At 40.8% G+C, this 23853-nt stretch overlaps 2 protein-coding genes across 6 annotated transcripts; both read right to left on the bottom strand.

Annotated features, from left to right (window-relative positions):
- Positions 1–965: 965 nt before the first annotated feature.
- Positions 966–8085, bottom strand: tfap2b (transcription factor AP-2 beta). 5 transcript variants are annotated; one of them, XM_061270604.1, is made up of 7 exons: positions 8032–8085; positions 5936–6397; positions 5189–5243; positions 3852–4071; positions 3561–3679; positions 3068–3209; positions 966–1245 (listed from the first exon to the last, which is right to left on the bottom strand). In XM_061270604.1, the coding sequence occupies exons 1-7, from the start codon at positions 8077–8079 to the stop codon at positions 966–968; spliced, it is 1326 nt and encodes a 441-aa protein (XP_061126588.1). In that variant the 5' UTR covers positions 8080–8085. The 5 variants fall into 5 exon arrangements, with proteins under 5 accessions (XP_061126588.1, XP_061126585.1, XP_061126586.1 ...); XM_061270601.1 differs by having other exon boundaries at positions 3852–4054; positions 5157–5243; positions 8032–8079; XM_061270602.1 differs by lacking the exon at positions 8032–8085 and adding an exon at positions 6494–6520 and having other exon boundaries at positions 3852–4054; positions 5157–5243.
- A 4347-nt stretch (positions 8086–12432) lies between these two features.
- On the bottom strand, positions 12433–21928 carry tfap2d (transcription factor AP-2 delta (activating enhancer binding protein 2 delta)). Its single transcript, XM_061270965.1, is given in 10 exon segments — positions 12433–12649; positions 13025–13138; positions 13274–13415; positions 13501–13619; positions 14968–15133; positions 18031–18091; positions 20472–20987; positions 21470–21518; positions 21520–21797; positions 21800–21928. Coding segments are annotated over 10 exon segments (1791 nt in total).
- Between the last annotated feature and the right edge of the window lie 1925 nt (positions 21929–23853).

The raw sequence follows: 23853 nt of genomic DNA, 5'->3' as shown, positions 1-23853 counted from the left end.
TTTAAACATCATCCAATCAGTGCATATTTGAAATACAGTACGAGCATTAAAAATAATGCAGCCAGCGTTTTCATGGAGGAAAGGTGCCCGCAGCATACCACTCATAATAAAACACATGGTTTATTATCAATGTGATAGAAATGAAAGCACAGGACAATTCAAAGCATGTCTACCCATCATCAGCACCATGACAACAGCTCTATAAGAACAGAAAAAAAACATTGGATGAGTTCTTATAATGGGACCCATTGCCTCCCTGCTTGGCACTCAGCATTAAGGGTTGGAATTGGGGGGTTAGATCACCAACTGATTCCCGAGCGCGGCACCGCTGCTGCTCACTGCTCCCCTCTCCCCCAGGGGAAGGATTAAAATCACACGGGGATGGGTTAAATGCAGAGGACAAATTTCACCACACCCAGGTGTGTGTGTGACGATCATTGGGACTTTAATTTAATTTTTAATTTAATTTAATTTATAGAAGCCCCCCCCCCCGCCCCCGCTCCACACCCATCTACTGGCAACTCACAAAGATCAAATCACAAATAAATAGGCCTACTCCAAAATAGCTGGCTCGTATTTACAAAATCAACCATTTAAATTAATATAAATAAATATGTACACACACACATAAATTACCCCCTCACAAACACCTTTCTTTTTGTGTGTAATAACCAGACAAATCTGTTTTATCGATAGACAACCCATCTTCATACTCACAATGCTTTTGTTGCGTGAAGACAAACACAAAGCGCACACAAAATGTCTCTTGCTGCACACAGCACTCTGGTCTGATGCTGGAGCAAAATGGATGGAATGCCAGCTTGTCCTCAGGGAGTGAAAGAAGGTAATACAGATGAACAATCCCTCTGTGAACTTGGTCCTCCTTCCCCCCCCCCCAACCCCCCCCCCCCCCTCATGCAGGCCAGTGAGTCAGTCTCGGTGGCGTAAAGCTGCAAGTAGCAACGTCATTTCCGTTGTTTTTCCTCTTTCTCGCCACCCTTGTCCCCGTGACGGTTGGGAGGGTTGTTGAGGAACATCTTGTCGAGTCCTTTCAGTGCCTCGGTGAGGTAGTTTTGGAGGGCTGTGAGCGCAGCACAGATGGCGGGCGAACCGAAGCCGTGTGTGATGAAGGAAAAGTGAGAGAGGCAGCTCTGGATGCCGGGTTCCAGGATGGGGCTGGGCCTCGAGTTGCCCAGGGGAGTCCTGTCCTGGGCCAGCAGGTCTGTGAACTCTTTACACAGCTGTCTGTAGGAAGAAATGCAGTGACATGTCAGAAAGGGCGGCTCAGAGAAAGGGAGGGCTGCGCTACTGTGAGAGTGATCACCGTTGACTTGGGAAAAATTGGGCATTTAAAGTGCATGCATCAACAATTCGTGTCAAAATGAACCAAAAAAAAAATCTAAAGTATCATTTTTTAAGTTGAACACCATTCCCCCACCCGCACTTTTAAGATAATTTGACATTGCCTGTGGTTTTTTTTTTCTCATGTTTAAATTTAGCAGTTTAGTTGAAGGCACTTTGCCACAACGTATCTAATGTTTCATCTCGTAGGTTTTCTCTGGAGACCTTTTTGAAAAAAAATCCTAATAAAACAAAACAAAAACTATGGATTAGCTGTTATTTTTTACTTTGGTTATAAAAGCATAATATTGAATTGCATTGTGCTCGAGCGATTTAACACAAGGTCATAGTTTTATCTAGATCAACTTAAAATATTTGTGTAAATAATCCGCATCATCCAAAAATAGTCTCTTTTGCTTTTATTTTATTAGCGCTTTTTTTTTTTTTTTTAAAACAGCTAACAATTTCATCTGACCTTTTATTAGGGCAACCCCAAATAATAATGGCACAACATAGGATGTATATTTGAAGGCCTTAAGGTGACACCTCATTTTAGACACCTTGTTAAATTCAAACACATCATTTTTCATTGAGCTTTGGGCCCAATTTATATTCAAGGGATCTCTGTAACACACACACACACACACACACACTCGCTATAGAGGAGGCCTAAGGGCAGCACTGCAGCAAATGAGTGACAGGCGGTGCAGGCCAAGCCCAGCTGGGGTTAGTTGAGTAGAGAGAAGAAGTCTCCACCCCGGGCTACACTTTAGGCCCTTCACTGTTGTTTTCTGATGACTTGAAACACTTCACTGATAAATAATGAATTTCTAAGAGGCACCACCGACACACGGTGGTGGAGCACGTTCACATCTGAGCATCAAACATCCACCGGTGAGCACATCAGCCATACCAAGCACCAAGCTTTATTTTTATTTTTGTTGCTATCCTAAATATATTTACGCCTGACATTGTATTTGTAAAATGTATTACTCCAAGTAACTTTACATGGAGTACATTGCCTGAAAGACAAAAAAAAGGGTCAAATATGCTTAAATTTTCAAATGTCAGCGAGCTCTAATTGTTCAACATCAAACATATCATTGCCCGAAAAGGTTTTGCGCAAACGATTCTTTCAAAGACCGATAACGCTAATCTTGGGCTGACATTTGCCAGAAATAAAATATCTTTAATATTAGAGCTATCCAATTTAAAAGGGAATTCTTGCGGTGATATTTTCCATCATCAAACATTAGATTTTATTCCGGGTTAAAACTATGAATAAAATCTCATATCCAAATGTCATTGCCATGCTCACTGCGCCAGAATGAACCAGGCGGATATATTGTAGCACACAGCAGGCTTTGCTCCCTCAGGCCATCCTTTAAGAGGAGGACCAAAGAGAGGGCCCTGGAAAATGAAAGGAGGATTTAATTTCTCACTAATTCCTTCAACCAGAAATCCCCCCCCCCCCCCCCCATTTGGAGGTGATGAATGGCCTATTTTTCACCCCAATGTGTGAGGTAATGTCATTCAAATTAAATAGCAACAATATGTTTTTGTGTGGAGGGACAGTCAAGTGTGGGAGCACCCGCTGCTTTGGGCTGAGGTACGAATATATTGGTGTTAATTATTGATATATATATATATTTTTTAAATTAGAATTATTCCGAATAAAAAGCAAACAGCCTTAAGAGAATCCAATCAAATGGACCATCAAACTCACTTGGTGGCCAGCAGCATGTTTTTCCGCGTGTGGAGCTCGTTGGGATCCGTATGCTGCCGGTTGAGGTACTCGCTCACGGCTTTGGTGGGGAACTCCGTCTCGCAGATGTAGCCGAAGTCTCGGGCAAGGTGCACCGCCTCGCCTGCACAAGGGGAGTCAGCGTGGGTGCATGCGCAAAGAAAAGCCCACTTTTGGGTTTGTAATGAATTGCTGTTCATCAAAATATTTTCACCTCAATTCCCAATAAGTTGAGCCTATGTTAGAATTGATTTGAATTAATAATTTTTAGAAATTGCTCAACTATTAAAATAATATGCAAACAAGGCTAATGGAAACTATCAAATCTAAAATAATTATTATTGATGCTTTAATTGTTTTATTTAATTGATTTAGCTTCCCAGGCTCCCCAGGCTCTCAACACATCAGGCCACGCCTTTTAGTGAGGGAAAAAATACATACCCTATAAATTTCAAATCATGATTATAATAATCACCTTCAACTAGTGATGTTAGTAACGTGACATTTGCAGCCTTGCGTCTCCCAGCAGGTAAATTCAGTCCAATCTTCTCTAGTTTTTCCCTCAGGCATTTCCCACCATTTTTGGACTTTGCTCTGTCAAAAATAGGAATATAATGTAAACATTTGGAGAACACAGCATGTATTTCTTTTAGAGCAAGCATGCCACGAGGGATGTTTAAAGGGATTTGTGTGTGTGTGTGTTTCAAGTGTCTGCATGAGATTTGCATAGAAGTGCAAAATTGTGCGTGTGTGTGTGTGTGTGTACCTTCGCAACACGCCCCCCAATAAGGATGCGTTGAGGCACTCGGGCGGGGAAAGTCTCCTCTGCACCTCCCCAACGGTCACTTTGTATTTGGAGGTGGAGCTGAGCAGGGACAGCCGACCCGGTACCGAACAAAACAGTTCGTTGATGTTGACGCTGACTCCACCGATCAGGCCGTCTTTGCCCAGCATCAACGAACCGATATTCTTAGGTGGCATGGGTACTAAAAAGAGGGGCATTTTGTATTAAATTAGTCGATGGGCAATTTAGTATGACTGACATTCAATATAATAGAATAAATAAATAAAAATGTGATTTAAAATGTGCATCTCCATCAGATTTGGGTGAAAATTGTTGTTTTTATCTGAAGTAAACATATTATTTTTTGAAAATGCAACTAAACTAAAAATAAAAGCTGTTAATAATATTTTGGCCAGAATAGCGCAATATTTTCCTCAATGCTGCTGTCAATCAAAATGGATCATTATTGTAAGCTTTCACAAACAAAATAAGAAAATGATGTTATTTAATGCTGGCGCAAGATAGAAATGAATTTCATCTTCTCAAGCACGTTCACGAGGCCAAAGGTGCAAAATTCTGGCTACTGATCCAACCTTCCAGATTTTGCACGGCCATTTTACCAAAACAATTGGTGCTCCTTCATCTTATTTCCATTCATAATAATGCTCACACTAGGCGTTAAAATAACGCCGCTCCAGCCAAGCAGCATGCATGTATGCACGTGGCCAGTGTGATTATTATTTTTTTGATAGCTCCACAGGGGATAATACAGCAGATTAGCTCTAAACGAGCTACCGAGATCTCCGTGAGCGGTGCCATTTATTACATCAGCGGCTTAAATGCCCCGCGGGGAGCTCAGTCACTCAACATCCCACGACTGAATCATTGCGCATCATCAGCGGCTCGCCTGCATGCGTGGCAGCCTGTCAGCGGCGCTCTGCAGGGGGAGCAGAGGGGGTCGTTATCCCGCTTTACAGCCTCCCCATCCTGGAGCCACTGAGCAGGAACAACTGCTCATTTTTACCACTGGAACTCCACTTTAATGCTTTCCAGTAATACAGCACTCACCGGTCACCCCATTAGGTACACTTAAATGGAAATAAATCTATCTCAGAGGTGTTGCAATAGTCTCCAATTTAGAATGTCCCCAATTAGAAATGAGTCATGCAATACCAGCTGTTTATTCATTTTCAAGTTTAAAAAAAAAAAAAAAAAAATTAAGATTTGATAATTCATGTGTGCCCAATGATTCACACTCGAGCCATCATTAAAAAAACAACAACACACATTTATATTGCACATATCGACATGCAGTTTACCTTTCTTAATAACAGATTGGTCCAGTATGTTGGTTCCGTTGGTGTCGTCGATAGTCTGTCAGTATCAAGACACAAACAAACCAACATTATAAGATTGTCGTATACTGACAGTTCACGCTGTAAAGGTCACACATAATTAAGCCTTGGGCTTTTTAAGCGAATGCAATCACGTTCACCAGACATAATCAAAATGACTTTAAGTGACAATAAAATATTGGCAATGAACGTGAAAATCACTTATTTACAAATTAAACAATAGAAAAACAGGAGAAACATAATTTCCTACAATTTATTCAGACAACTGCCATTTATTCCTGTCCAGTGCATTTTTCATCCTTCACAGTTTAACTTTAAATAGCCCAAATACAATTCAAGTAATCTATATTTATTTATATGTAGTCAATTTGACGGTGGTTTATTTTACAACAGACTCTGGTCCTGTTCTCAGCCTTAGGCCCTTTTGGGTCAGACCACAGCTGCATTATTTCAGAGGTCACCCCTAAGGGTGCACCTCATTCACTGACCTCTGATCCCGCTAAAAAAAAAATATTTTAAAGTAAAATGTGTAGAGCTCATTATTATTATTATTTGGGTCAGTGTTACATATATACTAGTCGTTTAACAGAGCAACGATTCCATGCAGAAAAAAAAATTGATGGACTTGGAAAAATAAAATAAAATCGAAAAAATGCAAAAATAGAATAGAAATATTAATCACGCATTGAGAGAAATCGACTTTGGACTCACCTGCACATCCTCCATGCCGTGCAGTCCATGCAACAGTCCGTCCCCCATACCGGGCTCCAGTCCTGGATGAGCGGCGTGCAGGAGCACATCGGGCCGCCTCACCCCACCGTAGTCCCGCCGTGGGTCTAGCCCAGGTAGCTGCGCCAGCGAGGCCCGAGGCTGGGCCAACAAAGACGAGCTGTCCATCCGTTCCGCGGCTGCGTCCTGCCGCTGCCGCGCCCCCCATGCGCCTTGTTGGCTCTGGTGCAGAGAGTTCAAGGAGTACGGATCGCTGACATGCGAGTAGGGGTCCTGGCTCTGGTAGTGGGCGAGCGGCTGGTAAGGTGGTGGGAAATAAGGAGGCTGGAAGTCCGACGATGGTGCGTGGGACAGGGGCGGTGCGCTGGAGTAGGGCCCCGCGTGGGATACCGAACCCAATTGGGACAGGCGTGAGCTGTGACTCGAAACCCCGTCATGACGATCCTTGAAGAAGCACAGAAAAGTAGAAACTTGAAAGAAAAAAAAAAAAGACCCTGAAGACAAATTTACCACAAACAATAACCATGAGCAAAAACTCACCGCAGTGCAGTAAGAATGGACTAACATCTGGAAAACCGCTGTCAGCCTCACTAAAACAACAAATCCAGCCGAACCGACAACTTTTTAGTCTAGAAGAACCCGGGCATATGCTGCTGCAAACACCTCCAGGGGCTGACTCTTCTCTCTCTCTCTTTCTCTCCCCTCTCTGCCTCTCTCTCTCTCTCTCTCTTTCTCACTCCTCACACCATTTACCCTCCCCCGTGTAATTGTTATTCATGACTGAGATTTACATCAAAACTGTATTAATGCGACACATGACCACGAGTGAAGCATCTTCTGAGATGCACAGGAACATTTTTAACCGATCTGTTTAGGAGAATACAAATACCGATTTTTTTTTTCGCAGGAGTACATTTTGAACCCTGAAATGAGTGAAAATCCGCGATATGGAGAGACCATACATATGTTTAAATAATTTAATGTGCACATTTAAACGCATTCACACTTTTTGAAACATTTTATTTACAATTTTCATTATCCTATACATAGATGGTAGTAAGGCCGAAAGTATACGGTTTTATCTTCTCCTGTTGGCACATATTTGGCTCATTCCCGAAGCCTTCAAAGATCAGTGGAGGGCTTAAAATGGAACCCGGTTTTCATTTCAATGAAAATCTGGGAAAACTGTTCATCATCTTATACAAACTGCATTTAAACAAATATTCCCATTTTCAATATTGTAGTATTTAAAAATGTGTAGAAACTAATAATAATCATTCTGGATAAAAACCTGATTTTGGAGCTAATAGACAATCGCGATTCATTTGCAATAGTGACAAAATATGTTTTTTTAATGAATCTCCATGACCACAAAATAAAACCTTACCAGCTATAAGTTCCAAGGTAAGTCAGCCCAACCAATTATCCCAAATAAACTATCCATGCAATCCGTGGCGCGTGGGGGGCTCGTGTGAACCATGTCAGGAGTCAAAAGGCGCACTAAACTCACACAATGCCCTCCGCGTCGGGATTGTTTAATGACATTAGGCGCTCCCTTAAACTCCTGTGGCCGTGGGAGAGAGGCCATGTGCGGCACGAGACAAGGCTCTCCCACTGGGCTCTGCCGAGGGGCCCTTTTTTTCGCCTCTCAGTCTGCAGCAATTTGGCTATTTTCTTCTATTATACTTCTGGGATAAAAGCCAAGATGATTTACATGCGTCTCACGCCTGAACTAAGTTTTCTGATAACTTTTAATGATGCAGCCCATGTTATACTTTGAATTGAAAATACATAACATTCCATCAACACCCTTTTATTTTCAAAAATATTTGACTTATAAATTAATTTTCTAAATTGTGCCCCTCATTTCTCTCATGTTCCAAATAAAAACTAAAGCGTGCATTTAATCCACAATACATCAAAAATAATAAATGCCAAGTCCCATTTATGATCATGACACTATTAAGGCCTATAAATTACAGCACCTGGCAGACAAATGACACATGCATGCATTTAAATAAAGTATGCCTAATAGTCTCATTTCAGCAAAATTCCATAAGCAAGGATGGCAACGTTACCTCGTAAATATCTTCATACTTGACATTCTCAACTAGTTTCCACAGCATGGTCGCTGCTTCTCCGCTGTCCGTAAACCGAATGTAAGAGAGGAAGAAGTGTCACATCCCTCAGCCTCTCTCTCTCTCTCCCTTCCTACCTCCCACCCTCCCTCCTGCTCCCTCCATCTCCTCGTCTCACCCCCTTCCCTGTTCATAAAGACAGACTAGATGAACAGGGAAGCCCCAGAGAGACTCTAAAAGCGACGACTACAAAGTATACAAAACACTCACTAAAATTCTACAATGACAGCAAAACACTTGAAATGAACTATTGCATGTTTTTATACTTGCAACAATATGTAAAAGCTCCCCAAAGACCAACCTGTACAAATTCAGTCAATTAAATTTTTTTAATGCTCTTGGTAATTAACCATACAAGTAGACAAATGTTTTCCCCACATACAATTTTTATTGTATCTTCTATTTAATTGGTACATGTAATTTATAGCGTTATTAGAAGTTTAAGAGATGTGATACCTTGAGTCCTAGATTTGTGTTGAGGTAATTTGTCAGCCAGTAGATGGCACTATTGTGTCATGTTGGATATTTGTGACAGTAACATACGGGTTTCTTAAGTGTAAATTAATTGGAATATAAACTGTTTAATCTGTAGTCCTCACAAATATATTTAATGGATGGATAGGTGGTTATTGCGAAATTGTGTAAAATACGCCTCACGTCTGAGAAAAGCAAGACATCATAGTGACAGATTAACCTCACGCCATCTTCCTTCTTACTTTCCAATTATATTGATTTATGACATTTTGGTAGTTTGTTTTTTTATTTTCTGGAGAATAGGAGATAAAGCTGTCAGCAACAAATAGAACAACTTATCTCTCTATCTCATCACAGAGTTGAGGCAGATGCAGCTCCAGATAGACTAAAGATGAAAAATTAAGAATTAGAATTCGCAGAATCATTCCCCGGCAGTCAACGCTCCTTTGTTTAAATGTGTATAAACGCTGCCATCTAGTGGTACAACAATATTCATGCAACTATCGGTACCAAATGGTTGCTTATTTCCAAATAAAATATGATAGTGTATACACAAGTTAATTCTTACTCCTTGCATTCCTGCCATCTAGTGGAGTATTTGATGTGACGTCATAGATAACTGAACCACGGCATCCTTTTTGACATTGTTTTAGAAGCAAAGCCTCAAAATGACCTGCTGCCAAAGAGTTTTTTTGTCTGGCTTTCTATCAGACGTGTACGCGCGCGCGTGCACGCACACACACTGAGGAGGAGAATATGACTGTTAGCAATGACAGATGCCATGACAGTCTGGAGGTCTGCAGGCATGTTTGTGTTGCTATTTAATGAATTATTATTATCCTGAAGGGCTTTGACACATGATGTATCAGCATACATAACATATAGCACACATGGCCTTTTTTTTGTTGTTTTCATTTGTATTTATTTGAAACTCAACTGGGAGTAAGTTAAAAAAAAGTTTTCACCATATGAAAGAATTTACAATAATAATCAAATATCTTTCAGTAACTCGTGCTGTTTAAACAGAGGTAATGCAGTTCACAATCTGACCGTTAGATGGCAGTAAAATACCACGAGTAAGCAGCCAGGTCAACACAATTTAAAAAAGGGGCTTCAATTTGCTTGAGTTGTTCTTAATAAAAATAATAACAAATAGTAGTAGTGAAAAGAAAATTGAATACATTGAATTATAACTATTCATGTGATTTACATTCAGCCTAATTTGATTTTAAAGTGCATTTATAGAATTTCAATGAGTTGTTTTTCCTCTCTTCAGTTTATTTTGATTTGCTTATGATTCTAATCAGCAGGGAAATTTCCTCCAGAGATTAAATGTTCTTCACACACACATAACAACAAACATCCTTTTACTTAGTGTATTGCATACTTTTGAGTGTGTGTGGGAGGGGGGTGTATATTGTCTGAATCTTAATATTTCTTTGTTGATGTTTGTTTTCTCTTGTGGGTTGCTACTACCATCAAAGCTGCTTTGCTTTGTATACTGGATATTTCTGTGTTGTACAATTTTAAAGAATTATTTGCACAATACACCCAGGCATAGATTCTTTATCCTCTGAGATATGTAATACTTGTGATATTGCAGTATTGAGAAGTTGAGACCATCTCCATGTGCAGAATGTCTGTCGTGCTGTTCACACGAGGCTTATAAAATTGATGTAATTTAATACAACTAAAACAAATGAAACCATTTTTTTTTAATTCTATTAAAATTACATCAATACATATAGAACACCCACATTTAAACAATAAAGGCAGCAAAACATTAAAAATAATCAATTACACATTTCGACTAACTGGGCAAGAATCTCAGAATAAAGAGCTTTGTTTCTTTTTTTTTTTTTTTTAGAACATATTGGGAACAAGGTGATCTAATGAGCAAAACCCCGCAAGCTATGAAGACGAGTTCTTCTGTACCTTCCTGTCGAAGTCAAATAGCAACAAAGACAACAAAGAAAAAGGTAAGCAAACGTGTGCTCATTATTATGTCGAGAACAAAATGAACCAACGCTAAACATACTGCCAGTTGTTGTTTTTTTGTAATCATCAAATATTTACTTCATCATTTGGTTAAAAAAATGTCAATGAAATGTTAACATGGCTATAACACGGGAAGTCATAACATCACAATATGAAAGTTGAAATAATATAAATGTACGTAACTTTTAAAACCTAATAATGACACTTCTGTCAAAGACTCATAAAATCTGAATTTAATCGCATTTTAAAAATCACTCTTCAATATTACCACTGACAATTGGTGACAAATTAATTGTTCTTAAATTACTTAAAAGGAATTTCTGACTAATCCTTCCTGCCGTATCTGTGGAGCAGCATGAAATCTAACAATAGCAGCAAACTTGTAGCATACGACACCCACGGCACATCTTTCCTTCACATATCACTGTCTTTATTGATAGATCACTTTCCCACTTGAAGCGTTCCGATATTGAGTGAATGTGACAAACCAGTGTAAGCATCTCTGTGACTGATTTCTTTTGTATTTTAATGCCACGTATAGTGCGTGTGACCTCATTTTTAAAATACTAACAAGTAAACACCATCTATAAAGGTGGGATGGAAATGCTGCTGTTTAATCTTTTTTTTTTTCTTTAAATTTATTTCAACAGTTAAGTTGACATAAATCACTCAGCATGAAAGCAAACATGAGCGCTAGCAAAACAAGCTTTTGTAGCTCCTCACCTCACATCATTTTGATGATGAAAGTTTTTAGATTTAATGTCAGCATTAGAAACTATGAGTTCAATCTGTTTACTTTGAATTCTCTAATTTATATCCACTGTGTGCGTGTCCGTGTTTGCATACACATTGAGGCCCGAGTAAATAATACACATAGCAACTTGTATTTATTGAACACCAGCATTTTTTTTTTTTTTTTTTTTAAATGTAGGGGTTTAACATATATATAGTCCAAATCCTACAAGAAAAGTTATTTAAATATTTATATATATCTTTACAAATGTTCATGAGCAAGTCGTAGAGCTTGTGTCGGCTAAAGCTGCCGTTTTTCCGAGAGTGTACAAAGGTAGACATGGACATGCACAGGAAATAGTGATTGCTGAGTCACTGTAACAAAATGGCTGACTTGGACCCATCTCGTACTTTACAACCCCCCCCCCCCCATATATAAATCACAACTCATAAAAAAATGTTTCCACTCACACGTCATAGCCTATAGCTCATGTTGGGACATTCAATGTGTTCTCAAAAGAATTTAGCAAGTAATCTTACTCTTTTACTCTTGCTCTTGTGTAAAAATATTCTTTGCTATACCACAGATGATGAAATTCATAATGAAGGTTTGTGGAGTGGGAATGTTGCAAAACAATTTGTTGTGTTAACTGATTTTGTCTTCAGAAAGTTGCCAATCAAAGATGGTTATAGTTGTAGGTCAGGGGTCACCAACATGGTGGGCAAGGACCACATGAGCTGCCCAAGGGCCTCTTTTAAAAGGAGCTCACTTGTGATTGTGATTTCATTGGAATGTTTTCAAATGAAGCATTTCAGTAGTGTGTAGCCCTTCACAATAATTAGTACCCCAAAAGTATTTCTCATGTTCATAAAGGTCGGTGACCCCATTTTGGATAAACCAGAGGAAAGTCAAGTCTTGTGGTTTTATTTTGATTCAGCACATTGAAATGACCTCTAACCCCTTTTATGTGAGTGGATGTATGTATTGTGCAATTACCAACCCCGCAATGGCACACTGATGTTAGAATGTCCATGTGTACATTATGAGTCCATAAATCAATCAATAAATAAAAGAAATAAATATACACACACGCACACACACACAGCTTCAAGGCACGGGGGACCAGGCGGGTGGGACTACTCAGTCTTTTCAGTTTTCCCGTCTTTGCTCTGCGGCTCGGTCGCTTTGCGGAGATGCGACTTTTCCGAGCCGCTGTTAATCTGTTGATCGGTCGGTCCGCTTGTTTTGCCGCTTGAGTTTTTGTCCAGGTAGTTGAGCATCTCACTCAGGACTGTTTGGAAAGTGCTGAGAGCGGCGCAAACAGCTGGCGTACCAAAACCGTGGGTGATTAAACTGTTGGGGAGAAGATGATGGAGAAAGTGTAAGGACCTCGGTAATAGTGTTGGAAAAATCCCCCCATTTAAGTTGTCCATCCCTGTGGTAGGAGATCAGATGAGTTTCTTCAAGCAGCTGCATGCTGTGCTAACATTTGAGTCCAGTCCCTTGCTAGCGTTCATTACTTGGAGATTGTTAAACCTTTTTCTAAAGGGTGACATCACATATGACCTTTCTGCTAAGAGCCCCCCTAATGTACCAAATTGCAGAGTTGCCACATTTGTAAATGGCAAATGGCCCAATGGAGACCAAACGAGCACATTAGTTGATTAGAATTTGAATTCTGCACCAATGGTGACGACAAATCTTTTTTTTTTCATTAGTGTTTGTTACCTGAAGTGTGTAAGGTGTCTCTGGATGTCCAGGTCTAAAATTGGTGTGGGTCTGGAGGATCCCAAAGGAGAACGATCTTGACTTAACAAGTCCTGGAACTCCTTACAGATTTGCCTGACGGAAATAAAAGAAATGAGTCAAGGAATCGGCATGCTAATGTTTTTTTTTTTGTAGAAATATCTGCACGCATGGCTTTGTTTACATTCTGCCATATTTTCGTTTATTTTGTGTACATGGGTGTCTTCTCACTTTGTAGCCAAAACCATTTTCTTCCGTGCGCTGGTTTCTTTCGACTCGTTGTGCTGCCGGGCCAAATGTTCGCCCACCGCCTTGCTGGGAAATTCTGTCTCGCAGGTGTAGCCAAAGTCTCTTGCCAGGTGAAGCGCTTCTCCTGCATACACACACATCAGAGTGATGAGAGGGATGCGGAGCAAAAAAGAGAAGGATAAAAGCTGAAAACATCAAAACTAACTCACCCTCCACCAGGGAGGTGAGCAGTGTGACATTGGCAGCTTTCCTCCGTCCTGCCGGCAGGTTGAGGCCGAGACGGTCTAATTTCTCCCGAAGACACCGGCCGCCGTTCTTTGACTTGGCTCTGTGGAAGAGTCAACAAATTTAGCATCACGTCTTCCGTATTTTTAGAATATTCGGACTTTCAGTTTCTTGGGAATTGTTCCAAAATACAACTCCAATATTGACAATATACAGCGAAGAAGATTTCATTTTATTATGACAACAGGATTATAGTAAATGAAAGGCGGAATAAATTATAATATGTCACCTTGAGGATAACCGTCATTTCTTTAATCAAGCACATTTGCATATTTAATGCGCTTTCACTTTGTAATTCCCATTGAGCTTCTTCTCTGTTGTTAGCGCATTTATCTTTTGTTAAATACACACTATTTTAGATGGATGTCATTTTTATTTTCTGTTCCATGTAGAAATGTGACAATATAGGTTTTCTTAGTTCTAATCCTACTAATTTATGTGGATCATCGGGTTTGAAGTGAAATTCATCAAACTGTACTAATTTCCAAACAAAGCTTTGCTTTATGTAAAATGACACGTGAGCAAAAATATCTCCTAACCTATTGTTCCTATGAAAAGTGTCTAAAATATTTGCCAATACTTTGTTTGACATTGCACAGAGCTGTATATTGTTTTTTCCCCCCGATGTTTTAGTTTAGTCACCTTATTTGACCATTTCACAAAGCCCGTCTCCTCTTTGCCCGTCTGTCTCTCCATCCCATCAATAATACAGCCGACCCTCTGGTTCCTCTAATCCTAGCATGGTTTGGCTCTGACTCACCAATAGTCTTTGTGAATGTTTCCCTACCAGCATATCCTCTCTTTTATCTGAGCTCTACAAAGACTCATGTAACGCTCTTCAATGTTCATTAGATAGATTAGCGTCTAAAAAGTGCTCTACAATCTCTCGCAATTACTATGGGCCCACTCTAACTCAACATCATTGAAGTGTTGTGCTTGAGTGTGTGTGTGTGTGTGTGTGTGTAAAGTATACTGTATGTCCAGGAAATGTTTGATCAATTGACACTCATAATATTTATTATATGGTGGTGTGGAACTGCATTGCATCATTCTGACAGGTATTATCAGGATGGGCAAGTATGGAGACCAGTTAGTCCTCCTCTGCAGTAAGTGGCGCTATACTGTGGTCATTTGACATATCTGTGGTTTTGGCTCACAATTTCTGTCGTGTCGAAAGACATTTTATACACCAAAAGTACAATGTATGGGTGAGTACTAAATATTTGCTATTTGTCTGGGGGAAAAAAAGCAGTTAAAAATATCCCTATTATTTTTATTATCATTTTTGGGATCTTATTGGCTTCAATGCAAGTGGTGTCTCGAGTCCCCCTACCAAAAAAAAAAAAAAAAAAGTAATATACCTGTCACATTGATGTGATTTTTGTACGAACCTGCGCAGTATTCCACCCAGTAGAGAGGCGTTGAGGCATTCTGGTGGTGACAGTCTTCTTTTCACCTCTGCGATGGTGACTTTGTACTTAGAGGTGGAGCTGAGGAGTGACAGTCGACCTGGTACCGAGCAGAATAGATCTGTCGGATTCACCACACAAGTTCCCCCTGCACGCAAATGCAAGACAATTTGTTAGAACAAAAATACCACAACAACTTTATTTTTTTGGGGGGTGGGTAACTGACAGAAAGTAGAACATTTGTTAAAGTGTCAAAAAGAATGCATTACAAGAAATTAAATCAACTGTGTTTATTTGCTATGATCACATTAAGTTTATATTTGTAAATAGGGTAATTATATTTAATGTGAGTAATGATAATACAATAAAATACATTACTTTAAGTACAATATTGCTAAAGTCAGTGAGTCAAAACAATAAAGTTAATGACAAATATAATTCAGTGAACTGAGTACTTCATGAATTATTTAAATTTACTCTTAGGTCAAAAAAGCATGCAATTCATTTTACAAATCATTGGTGCATTAGTATTATTAAACGGATCATCTGTTTTTATTTATTCATTTACTTGAAAAATAAGAATTGCTGACACCAACAGAAAATAAATACTGTCCATTTCCAAGATGCATAGAGTCTAAAAAGCCATTTCTCATAATTAAAATGTCATTTCCATGTGCACTTGAGCGTCAAACTAATATTTGTAGGTCGGAGCTGTCTGCTTTAATGCAAACAAACCCAGTATTTTATCACCGCGCCACCAAGTCGACTAAGTTGTGCTTGTAAAAGTGTTAATAAATCATTCTAGCGAAGGCTCTTACGCATTATTAACTGCATCTGAGTAAGTCTCCCTGCTCTCCTCCGAGAAAATATTGACTAGCTGAGGAGGCTTATTATTAATCAACTTTCACTTAAACTAACGTGCCAAGCAGCTGAAACGCAAGGTTGCTGTCTGATGTACTGTCGGCTATATTCTATTATTCATCTGCCTCATTATCAAATCTAACAGTGGGGTGTGTCGCTTTGTTATCAGGCCATGATGTGATGGAATCGGAAGAAAAGATTCCATTTAGGCCAAGCAGAACAGGGCTGCAGGCGAAGATGCCCACGCCAGTCTTTTTTCGGGCGGCCAACGTGGACATATTTGGCCACCAACTAAGGCTTTCTAACCTACATTTCAGCCCTCAAAATGTATTATTCACCATCCACACAAATGCACCAGCCTGTGTGACTTTCCTTGCCACAGAAAGTCCGCTGAAAATAGGCGACTTGTAAAAAACATTGTATTTCAGCACCTGGACAGCGACATAGTGGACACGGCTACCTGGATGATACTGCGCATGTCCGTTTCCAATATGTGACCTGTCTGTCAGATTCACGCGCTCTGACAGGGGCGCGCGCCTCTGAAAGCCTCGGGTTCACATCGTATTAATTCCCCTAAAAATGTTTTGATACAAAGTAGTTTGTATTTTATGCTGCCAAGGGCAATCGAAACGAGCTATTGCTGCTAGTGCAGCGAGTGGAGCGTGCGGGCCCAGAGGCGATAACGGTATTTAAGCAACGGAGAGTAGCCTCGGGCTGCGGCGCGAGCGGCGGGCGGGATCACACGCGGAATCAAGCGCCTGTTTTAAAACCAGTTTGCCGAAAATTAAAGAAAAAGAACACGGGCCAAATGTCATTCTTCTCATAGTTTAACAACAATGTTTACAGCTTCTTACAAGCCCGCCGCGTGACTTGCTTGACAGCGAGTAAAAGTGGTGATGTCACGCTCGGAACCGGAAGTGGGCCTCGGAAGGTGATTAAAAGCGCAGACGACTCTTAAGTATAGCGAGCGCCTTTCTTTACTGATTTTCTTCTGGCGTGCGGAGGGGGGTGGGGGGGCATTATGTGAATATTCATGCCCGCAAAGCCGCAGTCAGAAAGAACAACATTAATATGATCTCGGCTGAATCCGGAGCCCCGATCCTCATTAGCATATCAAAGCGTGCGCCCGAGGCGAGAGAAGCTATCGATACAGGAGTGCGAGCTAAAGCAAAGATTATTGGTTGTGATGGTTGCGGCGGCTGAGCTCAGGGCCAAATACTGCGCACCATTAACCGAATGTGATAGCGGAGGGATTCCCGCGTCAATCCGACAGAAAAGCCCCAACACCTAAGAAGGCCTGATGAAAAATTAAACTGGAGACACGCCGCTTTCCTCTCCGTATGGAAAAGCACAACGGTCTGACTATAAACACAGTCACGCACACGTACAAACGCGCGTGCGTTTTAAAAACAGCGTTGTTTTGCAAAGCTAAATGCGCGCAAATAACTCGGGACGTTCCCAAAAATACAGACAAAATAGTTTAGACTTTTATGTGACAAATGCAGTTAAATTAAAATAAAAATCTAAATAAATCAGTATGTATAACAACCCACAAAAAAAACCCCATCATGACCGAATTTGTTTAGTTTGGTCTGCAAAAAAAAACATTAATCACGTTTTACTGTGGCATCAAAATATAAAATAGCATGCAATCACACAAGCACTAAAACATTTACAAATCAACAAATTTAATTTTGTCTATAGGAAAAAAATATTACTGTTATTATCAACAGGTGCACCAAATGCTGTGATGGTTTTGTATTGTAATTTGATTTGCTTTACCTCGTGATAATCCCTACAATGAATTCTATTTTTAAACTTGAATTGCATCCCCAATTCTATATCTGATAACATTCGCGTGTGTGTATGCAAGACCCACGTGTGCACACCTTAATCAATTCCGCGTAATATGATCAATCAATTGGCATGAAGGATCATCTCAATGTGTCGGGCATGAAGTGACTAAAGTGATTTCCGACCGGAAATAGGAAGCAGCATGTATCCACACGGTAACAAGTGATGTGCGTAACATGCTGACAGCACACGAGTGGGGTGTGTTCCGGCGTGTTTGTCTGGCTGCTCTCATGTCTTGTCTTGTCTTGTCGTGTCTGAACGTGAGTATTCACGGCCTGGGGTATACAACAATACAACACAACACAACAGAGAAGTGGAAGTGGGTCTTACCTCTCCGGATGACGCCCCCTTGGCCGTTGAGCACGAGCCCACACTGCGCTTCCACGGAGCCCTGTGGAGACGCGCGCTCATTAACACGGATGGGATGCTCAAAATCACTTTGCGCGTATTATTTGATTGCTATAGAGGACAGGTGAACTGCTATGTTTAACATACAATCTCATAAAAAAATAAAAAAAAATTTTTAATGATTGCTATTTATTATTGTACTATAATATACTATTTGTTGCTGGAGTATATTTTAAAATATTTGGGGCAAGCGGGTTTATTTAGTAAGTGAAATTCAGTAAAAAAAAAAAAAAAAAAAAAGCTCCACATGCACGTGACTTTTATCGCAATGAAACGAATATAAAACATGACATTGAATGAGAGCTATGACTAATTTCGATCATTTTAGATATGCATGGTAAATATTGAGGCTTTTTTCAACTTTATAAAGGTTAACAAAGATAAGGAAGGTCATATCAATTTTTAGATATAAAAAAAACATAATTTGACTATCTGCAGGTCTATCCTTGTAGATCTATGTGCATTTGCGAGCACCGCCATTTTGGTCCAGATCAGCACTATCAACAATGTCATCAAGAAAAAAGAACACGCTCTTTTTATTCAGCAACACTTAATCCCTCGTGCGAGCCTCAAGGCCCGCGCCCACGCAGAAAACTCCCCGCTTATAATAAAGTGGGGGAAAGCGAGTGTGTTGTAGTTCGCCTTTGGTGGAGGGGGGCGGGGGGGAGTATTGTAGGCTATACATAAAACCAGCTCCTGCTCTGTTTCTTTTTATTCCATTGCGAAGCTAAAGTGATTATAAAATCAATATACAAAACGCAGAAGTCTTGCATGAATTAGCTTAGTGACGGGGGAAAGGTGTGGCAGCTGCTTTTGTTCAGCATGAAAATCTCTTTAAGGCGCTCAAAAGATGACAGTGGGCTCCACGGAACCATACAGGCGCATCTGTTCCGTTCACGCCTTGTGCGAGCTCAGGTTCACGGACCCTTTGGTTCTTTCTTTTACCCGATAAAGGACCTAAACTGCGCTGGTTTTATACCCTCAGTCAATATGAGCTTTATTTCCCCGTAAAAACGAAAAAAATAAAACGGTGTAATTTAAGCAGAAATCAAATCAATTAAATAAATGTATAACAAAAACATATACTCCTGTAAATTATTTTTAAATGCTGCTGTGACGTGGACGAATATATATGTCAATTTCAGATTCATGAGTTCAATAAATATCTGCATAAAATTCCATGTCACATTTTAATCATAATAAAATGACGGCTTACTTTTAATCATTTTTTATCAATTAAAAAAAAAGAATTTTAATTTTGGGGCGAATACACTTAACTCAGCCGAAATAATTTGGCGACGTGTTTAACTAGAAGCTTGTTTAAATCAGCTCAGATGTCGCTGCATAAGTGACAAAGTTGATTGACGTTAAGTCTGTAATTGGATAAACTACGGTGCTTTATGGTGCTCGAGCAGGGTATTGTGTCGTCAACCCCGATCCCTTAATCCGCCCTTGACCGCAGAATAGAGAAACTAGCCGCTTTTCTTCGCCTCAACAGCTACCCGGACACACGCACGCACACGCGCGCACACGCAGTTTTCATCTCCACTACTTTACATCCAAAAGAATTATGTAAAATCTAGGTCACGTGTGCACGTGGAAAAATAAAGGGCGGATTTGACGAGGATTGTATAGACTGCCAGTCAATTAACCTTTCAAAAATAAGACGCCTGGCTTTCCGAGGCGCAGTCCCGTGCAGACTTGACATTTACTTGTTGTAGGGTCACGTTTGTTTCGGTTTCCCCTCCTGACTTGCTGGCAAGCAAATGATCTCGAGATGATATGCAGCATTATTCCTTTTTTTCTTTATAGACCTCACTAGCTTTCCAAAGACGCACGAAAGGCCGGTCGGCAGACTGGCAGACATCTGGCGCCCTCCTTCCCACTCATATTTTGGAATTATGGTTGTAGTGGAGGTGGGGGGGTGCTGATAATAGTAGGCCAGTGGGGCACGGGTGCTGTGGGGAGGGGGGGGGGTGACCACACTGGACTGTATAGTTAACACATGTATTCCAATTATAATTGACTGGCTGTATTTTGATGACCCAACTATGGACTATTTAAGAGTTAATTATATATTGTACTCTTAGACTCTACTTGGTATAGGCCTACTTTACAACTATTTGCCTTCACAATACCACAATACACTATACTAGATGAGACTAGACTGGACGACTAGACTAAAGACCACATGACAATTGAATTGCACAATATATATGTCGGACTGAAGTATGCATTGGGTCACACTTGACTGTTTTTGAAATTAAATGCCTCGATTAAGGAAAAACTGTGCATGACGGTTAGTTTAGTGGTTGGCAGTAAATGTGATTTTGGTTGGTGCAAAAATTGGAAGTCACAGGTACCTGCAGGTCGTCTGCAGTGGCAGGGAGGCCCAGGCCGGCAGCAGGTAGCAATCTCTGGTCCGGATGGTGCATCCCGACGCCGTAGGCTTGGGAGCCGTGTGACGTCATGAGCGACAGGTCGTGTCGCCGGTAAGCGTCGAGGCAGCCCAGTTCCCGCCGTTGCTGCTCGTCTAGACACGAAGACTTGAGTGCCGAGCGTGCGTTGTGCAGGTTGATGAAGTCTGCGGGCTCTCCGTGGTGGATCTGCTGGTAGTACTGACCCGAGTGGAGCGAGTTGAGCCCGTAGGCCTCTGGGGCCACGGCCGGGTGAGAGTGCTGGAACTCATAGTGGAAGGACTGGTGGTGCAGGGGAGTGTACTGGTGGTTGGCCGAGAAATAAGGAGAGGCGAACTCCGTGCCCGCCGGCGCCGGGTAGGTGAGCGGGGAGGAGGAGGAGTAGGCGACCGAGGAGTTGGCCACGGACTCCAGGCAACCGAGCTGCATGAGCCGGTAGCTGTTTGATCCGTCGTGACGTATCTGCGGGATAAGAAAAACGAGCGGGCTGTGGGAACCGTGTCATTTAGCATCAGCGAGCTGTCTCTTCACACTGGCTTGCAAAAAAAAAAAAAAAAAAGAATTCCGAAAAAACAGCTTACACTCTCGAAGCGAGTCCCCCCTCGCTTTTTAACCACCTGAAGGAGATGTCACCTGCACGCCCGGGAGGCAAACCAACGCTCCGTCGCAAGAGCCATCATCTGCTTTTTTCTTATACTCTCTTTTCCCGCAAGTTTGTAAAAAAAAAAAAAAAAAACTCAAATAAAAAATGATATATTAGTATATCATGCTGCTCCCAGTTCCTCGCAATGGCGAAACACCATCATCCACATACTAGATTTTCTTGGGGCACTCCTACATTTTTTTTAAACTGTTTAAATTTGTAAAATTTAAAGATCTAAATAAATTTACCCCGCTTTACGCATACTCTTTAAGTTGAATCCATTTCGAAGTAAATAACGTACCTCTGCGTCGTGGACAAGTCCCGGGAAGGTCGCTGACATTGTGTGCTTCTCCAAAGTAACCCGTTGCTTTCCCCCCCCGCTCCTCTCCAACAATGGCAAAAAAAAAAAAGGCGTTAAAGTCCCCAAAATGTGCGGTAAATGGAAAAGTCTCCCCTCGCGTGCTGTGTGTGGGTATAGTGAGGGCAGGGAAAAGCTGGTGCAAGGCGGCGAGCGTCTCCCCTCTGCACGGACGGGGCTGGCTCACGGATTTTGTACTTGCAGGGTATTTCTCGGCTGATGTCGTAGGTCCCTTGGTGATATAGAAGTTTTGAAAATTAAGCATCAGCACTGAGGAATGGGAGGACAATAGACGGAGTGGGGCATCCCGGGAGACCAGGAATAAATATTGTATCTTCGCCTTGATAAGGAAGCACGTGCTGCTTTCAACAATTTCCTCCGTTTTTTTGCGGACATTTCCATTTTTTACCCGTTTGTGCTTGGTGCTCTGCTCGCTTTCACCGTCTTGTTGCTTTCCGCCCCATATCAACAGCCTTCTTCTTTTTTTTTTTTAATTAATTTCTATTTTGACAAACGGATTTTCGACCCCCTCCCCCCCTAAAAAATGTAAGTTTACTTTCGAGCATTATATCGAATATTTGCGTATTTGTGTCAGAAATAAAAAAATAATTTTGTTAAAGTGATACGCGGAGAGAGCTTGGATGGAATATTTTGATATGGGGATGGATTTATAATGTTTTTGCGCGTTTAAAAATATTTTTATCGTTTTCTTTTCATTTAAATGCGAATTTACAAACAAAAGGAGAGTATTTTACGCATGTTTCTTTTAAACATTCGATTTTTACGAGAACACAAATGATTTTGAAATGGACTTTAAACATATTTTCTTAGCGATTGAATGTTTCCATTTTCAACATTAATTTGACTGTTGAATTTGCATGGCATTTTTCTTCCTCGTGTTTTTGGATTCGATTTTTATTTTCCTTGACATTTATTTTGTGTCTTTATCATTTCTACCCCAATTTCAATCAAAACCCGTTTTATGTTTTTAATCACTGTTAATATTGAATTCCGTGACCTTCTTCTGTACTATATATTTTACTCCTGTGCACGCGCCCTCCGGGTGGTCGTGCTGCTCTTGCAATATGTTAATACAGGAAACCCTGACAAGACGAAAGTCTTTTTTTTTCTTTTCTTTGCATTCGTTTCATTGACTTTTACCTTGTAAATGACTATGTTAAAAATCACCGGCGAATAAAGAGGCTAATATGAGAACATCGGTGCACCGTGTGATATCTGCAGCCTGTTTTAAGGAGTACAAACATCACCTATAGTCGTTGCCCTTGGGCAGCCTAGGAAGAAACAGCAATACAAAACGTGAACGCGAGAAGGTAAAGCTCGCGGCCACAGCCTGGAGAGGAGCAAAAGCAAGTGTGGAGGAGATGGGGAGGGGAGGAACATGCAGCGTCTGACTTAACTGTCACATTCTTCCATTCACAGCGAATGGACAGAGAGCATAGTGACGATAAGCCCCAATCAGACTTGTTTTGTTTGGATTGCTATAGTCAGCTGTAAAAGCCACTCTTCATGTGATATTATTAAAAAAAAAAAGTGCAGACTGCTGACGCCCAGACGCCACCATTGACTCTGTCTGCACTTTAATTAAGCAACTATTTAGCCTTCGATCCCATCTGTTCCTGCATGCACGCCTCTCTCACTGTCCGTTGTTGCAAAAAACACAATCATCATATAAGATGAAGAGTTAAAAAAATTATTCGATTTTATTTTGAATTTTTTTTCGTCCCCTATTGTGCTGTATCTTTGGAATATTACGTCACTAAACTATCCTTTCGTCTGAATCAGCAACACGCCTCCAATAGTATCATTTAAAAAAAAAAAAAAAGTTCTCAAGGCCTTAAATATTTTAATTAACGATTCGAGGTTGGGGTTTTTTCTGTACCCTCCAGGCTCGGCGTCAAACCTCAGCTTCATGAATGAATGAATGAATGAATGAATGAATGAGAGAGAAAGGAGTGGGAAGAGGGTCTACAGCAGATGAAAAAGCACAATGATCCGTCTGATGTAATTTAGATTTTTATTCCTTTCTAGCATAAATAGATGCTGACTTGCCCCGCGCAAAAACAAAAAGAAAATTGAAATCTAAACTCTGGCTTTGAGCTTATATAAAGTGGCCCTACTATACCGTGGTCTGGAAGCGCTGCATGCACCAGATGCGCACTGATCTCCGGACAGGAGCCAGTCCATCTGCCGCTTGACGAGGCAGGGAAAGGCCCAAAACGCAGTAAAGCCCAGAGGCGAGAATTTTGATCAGCCCATTGCTTTCCTGCCGGGAGCTGAGGTATATTTTTAGAGCAAGTGTCAGAAAA

This window comes from Syngnathus typhle, linkage group LG22, assembly GCF_033458585.1.
Source record: "Syngnathus typhle isolate RoL2023-S1 ecotype Sweden linkage group LG22, RoL_Styp_1.0, whole genome shotgun sequence".
Classification (NCBI taxonomy): Eukaryota; Metazoa; Chordata; class Actinopteri; order Syngnathiformes; family Syngnathidae; genus Syngnathus; species Syngnathus typhle.
The sequence above is the reverse complement of the archived record's forward strand: the minus strand, read 5'-3'. Positions and strand labels throughout refer to the sequence as shown.

What these genes read in the sequence shown, in the direction of transcription:
- tfap2b (XM_061270600.1), bottom strand. Translation starts at nt 6,520, where the DNA reads ATGTTAGTCCATTCTTACTGCACTGCGGTGAGTTTTTGCTCATGGTTA. An exon ending in ACGGCATGGAGGATGTGCAG is followed by an intron (nt 5,244 to 5,935) that starts GTGAGTCCAAAG and finishes TGATACTGACAG; the next exon opens with ACTATCGACGACACCAACGG. An exon ending in TCGATATGTGCAATATAAAT is followed by an intron (nt 4,055 to 5,156) that starts GTGTGTTGTTGT and finishes ATGCCACCTAAG; the next exon opens with AATATCGGTTCGTTGATGCT.